At 41.9% G+C, this 6122-nt stretch overlaps 1 protein-coding gene across 1 annotated transcript in view; it reads right to left on the bottom strand.

Annotated features, from left to right (window-relative positions):
- LOC102436299 (olfactory receptor 6C2-like) overlaps window positions 1–5813 on the bottom strand; it is a 20907-nt gene extending 15094 nt beyond the window's left edge. The window contains 1 exon segment of the mRNA XM_023764813.1: window positions 5767–5813. Within this exon segment, the coding sequence (XP_023620581.1) occupies window positions 5767–5813 (47 nt within the window).
- Window positions 5814–6122: the final 309 nt, after the last annotated feature.

Below are 6122 nucleotides of genomic sequence, written 5' to 3'. Positions count from 1 at the left end.
GTCCGTGTACAGCCACAGAAGCCGCCTGTAAAAAAAGATGCAGCCTTATAAGCTGCCGGCTCACACCTGTGTACATCCACAGAAGCCGCCTGCCCGCCGTCCGTGACCCGATCCGGTCCCGGGTTTCAGGCCCGCGCCCGTGTGGGGCTGCAGAAGCCGCCTGCCCACAGTGTGTGCAGCCGCAGAAACCTTCTGCTGGCTCCCGTGTGCAGTCTGCAGTCGCAGAAGCCGACTGCCTGCCGCATCCCACTATGATCCACTGAGTTATGAGGCCAGAGAGCAAGGAGAACTTCCGCCCCTGAGTCAAAGTAGGGAGCAGAGGACACAGCCTCCCCTCCTAAAGTTGCCAAAGGACAGGACCTAACCTAAGCCACATCCTCTGAGACAGCCGGGCAGGCACCACTGATCCTCTCTGCAGGCCCGGCCCCCCTCCCCCTTCCCCTGTCCCTGCACAGCTCCCATAGCTCCCCACTGGCTGAGTCAGGCACAACAGGTTTGCAGCCACAGGGGCGATTTAGCAGCTAATGAAAAATGCGAGAACGAACAAATGAAGCAGCTACTGCAGTGGGGAAAAGACGTTCATCAAATTCGTTGTCTCTGAGAAACTGAGGCAGCCAGCACAGGCCCCTGCACAGGGTGAGGCTTCTGCTTCTAAAGAAACGCCCTGGGGTTAGAGGTGAGGGGGTGCTGCCTTTCCCATCTCAGAGCTCTAGGAGGAGTCTGTGCTCCCCGTCCTGGTATTCTTAACACCCAGAGACCCCTCCCCAGTCCAGGCAGGAATGTTCCACGCTGACCGCCTCCAGAAAGCAGAGAACAAAGAGGCACTTCTTGACTTCAAGCCTCTAAACCAGTGGTTTTCAACCTTGGCTGCACATTAAAATCACCTGGGAATCTTTTTAAAATCCTGATTTCTGGGCCTCATCCTCCGGAAATTCTGTTTCTTTGTTATGGGGTGAGGCCACAACATTAGTAACAAAGAAACAGAATTTCTGGAGGATGAGGCCCAGAAATCAGGATTTTGAAAAGATTTCCAGGTGATTCTAATGTGCAGCCAAGGTTGAGAACCACTGCTCTAAACAGACTTGACCACTGCGGGCAAAGACCTGCAGCTGAGAGGGGGCAGGTTCTGGGTGTCGAGGTCCAGAGCGTGGAAGACCTGGGGGAGCAGTGGATCTGGAAGCCTGTGTGCTGGGTCACAGACACGCCTGCCTCCCACCCTCCCCTGCCCTGCACATAGACGTGCCTGGACTGGGGTGAGGAGGAGAAGGAGAACTAGAGGGAAGGAACACTGAGTGTTTGTTGGCGGCCATGTAAAAAGGACTGTGACCCTCCCCTCCTGCTGAGTCACTCCCTAAGGCAGCAGGAGATGGAGGGTCTGAGAGCAGCCACACAGCCTGGTGGCCGTGACCCAGGCACCAAGATGGTGTCTGTGCAACGGGGCTGAGGAGGTGTCAGAGGACCTCACCCCAGAAAACCCAATAGCTCTTTGTGTGTGAGAGAGAAGGTGGCAGGGAGGGAGGGAGAGAGCAGATTGGACTCAAGAGGCCTCAAGACCCAGATGAGGAGAATATACCAGGGATCAGCATGGACTTGAGCTCTGAGGTGAGGGTCAAGGGCAGCTGGATGGGGGCCAGCCCAGACAGAAGACTGAGGTCCAGATGTTCTTGAACCTGCTCGGTTCTTTGGCACCTCTGCCTGAGATATAAACTGTCTGATATGGAAGTACAACTCCAGAGAAGGGGGTGGGGAACCTAAGTTAAATAATATTTTGTTTTTGTTTTTTCACTTGGCAGAATGGGGGCTGAAGTTGAAGTTAGGTTTGGTTACTAAACAATAAAGAAAGCAACATTTCTTGCACACCTGACTGTGTGGTCTGAGTTTGCTGCTGCTTATAAACGGAGAAAAAGTTGTAAAATGAAGTACTAATCTCTAGGGTTTAGGTCAGACCGAGGAGTAGTGCCACTCAGCCAGAAGCTGGCTCATGGCTGGCCAGTGCAGTGATGGTGGCAGGAGCTTCTCCCACCTCCGTGGCAGCACTAAGAATGTCCAACTAACAGTTTAGGCCCGACCCTTGGGGGCCTAAGCCTTTAGTCGGACATCCCCCAAGGGCTCCCTGGCTGCCAGAAGGATGTCTGACTACAAGCTTAAGCCTGATCCCCCGGGAAGTGGGCCTAAGTCAACAGGTGGATATCCCCCAATGGGTCCTGGACTGCAAATGGGCACAGGCAGGGCTGAGGGACGCACCCTCCCTCCCCCCCCCGCCGCACCCCCCCTGAGTGCACAAATTTTGTGCACCAGGCCTCTAGTTATATTATAAACATCAATGAAAGCAAATCCTAAAAATTGTTTTTGGATCTACTATTCTTACTTCCCCCTACCTCCTACAAGTTGCTTTGGATCTACTATTCTGACTTTCCCCTACTTCCTAACTCCAGAAATGTTTCTAGCAGAAATGTCTCTAAAATACTAACAATGGCCTTTGCTAAGAAAATCCTTGCATTAAAATTTACATGTGTATTAGCAATTAAACTGACAATGAATGCTTATCACATAGTTTTTTCTGTTTCAACTTATCCAGTGGAGTTTCTCTGAGGTGTGTTTAAAACATTTTTATTGGATTCATGCTCTTAAAGATTCATTAAAACGTGTTACAATCCATTATTTTTAGGTTTTCCTCATAGGCAATTTATTTCAAACATATGTATTTTGTATCATTAATATTACCATTGGCTATATTTTACTTCTATTGTTAGAATATCTATGTTATACATTTTTATGCTTTTTAGGATATCCTAGTGCTACAAAAAAATTTCCCCCCAGTTTACAAGCAGAAATCTGGAATTACCTACTCTGGTTAATTAAATTCCTTTTAAATTCCTTTGATAGTGAAAACCCTAATGCCTTTTAACTATCTGCTTTGCCTCCTCAAAAGTAAATATGGAACTCCCATTGTACCCAGTAATTCCACTTATAGGAACATATTCTAAGAAATCAGAAGAACCAATCAGAAAGAATATATGCACCCCTATGTTCATAGCAGCACAATATACAATAGCTAAGATATGAAAACAACCTAAGTGCACATCAGCCGATGAGAGGATTAAAAAACTGTGGTACATCTGTGGTTTCATTTTTCTCTAGATTTTGAGAGTCCTTTTCCTATCAAAGCCTTATAATTAAGATCAGAGCTTTGATATTGAATTTTTTCTTATTTATGTTTTCCCATTATTTCTTTCTAAACACATTTGACAATGACACATTTTCACTCCTTGTTGTATATATTTACTTCGAAATTTGTGACACACAAATAAGGGAACATTTGAAGTATATTCATAGAGCTGAAGAGCAATATCTTGATTTTTTAATTTTTTGGGTCAGTCTATTTCAGCTTGAAATACACACTACCACCCATTATAAATATCATTTAGCAATATCGGGTTTAACAAGGTTTAGCAATTTCTCAAACATACTTCAACATTCTCTCTTAAACTTTACCTCCTTAATAATTGTCTTCTCTGTCTTATTAACCACTTATACATCAACTCATGAGGTCTTTGCATCATTTAAACTACTCTAGCCAACATCACCACTAGCCTCCCTCTTGTTTCAATCATTAAACAAACTTCAGACTTGATTTAACTCAAGTTCTCTTCTGCATATAAATCATGAACTTATGAAAGTCTTTACAGCTTAATTTCTACCATCTCACATTATCCTGAATTTCTTCCTATCATTTTGTCTATTTTTTTTTCCATTCTCCTTCATAGCTCCTTTTCCTTTTCTAATTTGTTGGTGCACCTGAAATATTTTTTCTAAGCAATATCTCTTTTACTCTGCCCTCTAAATAGGGTGATTTCAAGTCGGCTGATGATCCCTACATTTACATCTGCATGAAAATGTTACAGTATTCTGACTTCAACTTATTCTTAGACATCTAGATCAGACTTAGATGGTTTGATCTTACACTTTTCCTTTTTTTCTATCTGAGTCCTTGAGGAATTTGATTAATTTCCTTATCTTGTGTTTTATTTGTGTGTGTATGTGTGCAAACTTCAGATAAAATAATATGTACATCTTAGGGTTATAATGAAAAATTTAGATAATGTAGATAAAATATGTACAACTCAATCTGGAATTAGGCGACCATTCATTACTATTCAGTTTGGACGGTCTTATTTTGTTATCTTATGATTTCCTATTGAGAGTCCTCTAGATGTGCATATTTCAAGATTTTTAATGTGGCCCTCATGACTGTGTTCCCTTCCCTGTCAACAATAAGTCTGGTTTAAAAACAATATTTATTGTTCTTTTATTTTACTCTCATTTTCTGTGTTTGGCATGTCCTGCCATTTCTGTTATCTTTTAAATTTGTTCCTTTTATTCTCTCACTCACAACACTACTTTTACTCTTGGAGTCTTTACCTCATAGATGAAATATTGCAGAAACATGTTAACATATGCTTAACATATATCTTTGCTTTTCCCATTCAGTATTTTAAAATCAATTCAATCAGAATCATCTTTCTAAACCCCAGATGTGATTAAATTTCCCCTATGTGTTGTGGACAATATTTTTGCAATGACATTTACCCCATACTATGTATTTCTTTGAAACTCTTTATCTGCCTCTCAGTTAAATGGAAGTTAATTAATGTTGGCTTTAGGTAACAGTTGAGAAGAGGAGAAAAAGGAATGCATTAATGCGTTGAATTTCAAATGCATCAAGCATTTAAGTTAATGAAATATTCCAGCCCTAACTGGTTTGGCTCAGTGGATAGAGTGTCGGCCTGTGGATTCAAGGATCCCAGGTTTGATTCTGGTCAAGGGCATGTACCTTGGTTGCAGGCACATCCCCAGCAGGGAGTGTGCAGGAGGCAGCTGATCAATGTTTCTCTCTCATCGATGTTTCTAACTCTCCATCCCTTTCCCTTCCTCTCTGTAAAAAACCCAATAAAATATATTTTTAAAAAAGAGAAATATTCCAGGCAATAAATATTTTATTCAGAGTAATGAGTAAGAACAAAATTTCTCATCCTTAGAGAATTTATAAAATTTCTTTTCCAGGGGATAAGAGAGTTGAGGAATTGGTTAGACAAATTAGTTGGTCTGAATAAGTTCTCTATTTTGGTTATTGCTGGAGGCAAAGACCAACAGTAGTTAGCATAATTATGCAAGAAGTCCCCTGGAAGGCTAATGGACTTTGATATTCAGTAGGGCTGAAATTCAGCATAATATAATGCCTGCTATTGGCAGATTGGCTAAAAGCAATCCCCTAACCTGATAATCCTTTTATTGTTTACCAAACTTTATCATTAATAACCCTGTTTGCATTCCTAAAGTGCAAATATGTATTCAAGTAAATAAAAGCTCATTGGTCCAGGGTTTCAGAGACCCTCTCTGCAAGATAAAGGTCTTGCCTGGTTCTCTCATGCCTTCTAAATTTATATTTCTTGTCTAGTGTATTCATTTGTGCATCAGCCCCTTCTCCAGACCTTGAACCCTAGCTGCAAATGGATGTGGCATTCACAGGGGACCTTTACTGTCTTTCACTAACATGGAGCCAGAATAGCAGAAAGATAGAAAAATAAGATAGATTTCTGCAATTTCTTCTCCTTGTAGAGATCTAAGGGGAACAATAATTAAGTTGCTTCTTGAACACAGGCAAAAAAGCCTTAGAAAGTTACATAGTCTTCCCATTCTAAAGGTTGGTATAGAATTACAAAAGGGTGTTCTCCTGTCTAGCGTGACATGAAACTAAAGACAAACCTTAGATACTTGACAAATTTTCTTGCACTGCAATTTGCCAAGGTCATACTATCAGTGTCTTATATCTTATACAGAGAACTACTAGAACTTAAGAGTAATATGGGCAAGGGAAAAAAAAAATCCAAGGCTGTGATGCACATGAATAGGTGTTTGAGGACCAGAACAGAGGATGGATACTGACATCTGTACTTCTTATCACATCGAAATGATGTAATTGTTCCAGAACCAAGCTGAACCTGGGTTGAGGGAGGCAGCACAAATGCATGAAGATGATTCACTAGGGTTAGGTGGTGGAGTTTGGTAGGAAGGGAAGACTGATATCATGTTAAGGAAAAATATTTCTTTTTTTAAAGTGA

This window comes from Myotis lucifugus, unplaced genomic scaffold (genome assembly GCF_000147115.1).
Source record: "Myotis lucifugus unplaced genomic scaffold, Myoluc2.0 scaffold_350, whole genome shotgun sequence".
Classification (NCBI taxonomy): Eukaryota; Metazoa; Chordata; class Mammalia; order Chiroptera; family Vespertilionidae; genus Myotis; species Myotis lucifugus.
The sequence above is the reverse complement of the archived record's forward strand: the minus strand, read 5'-3'. Positions and strand labels throughout refer to the sequence as shown.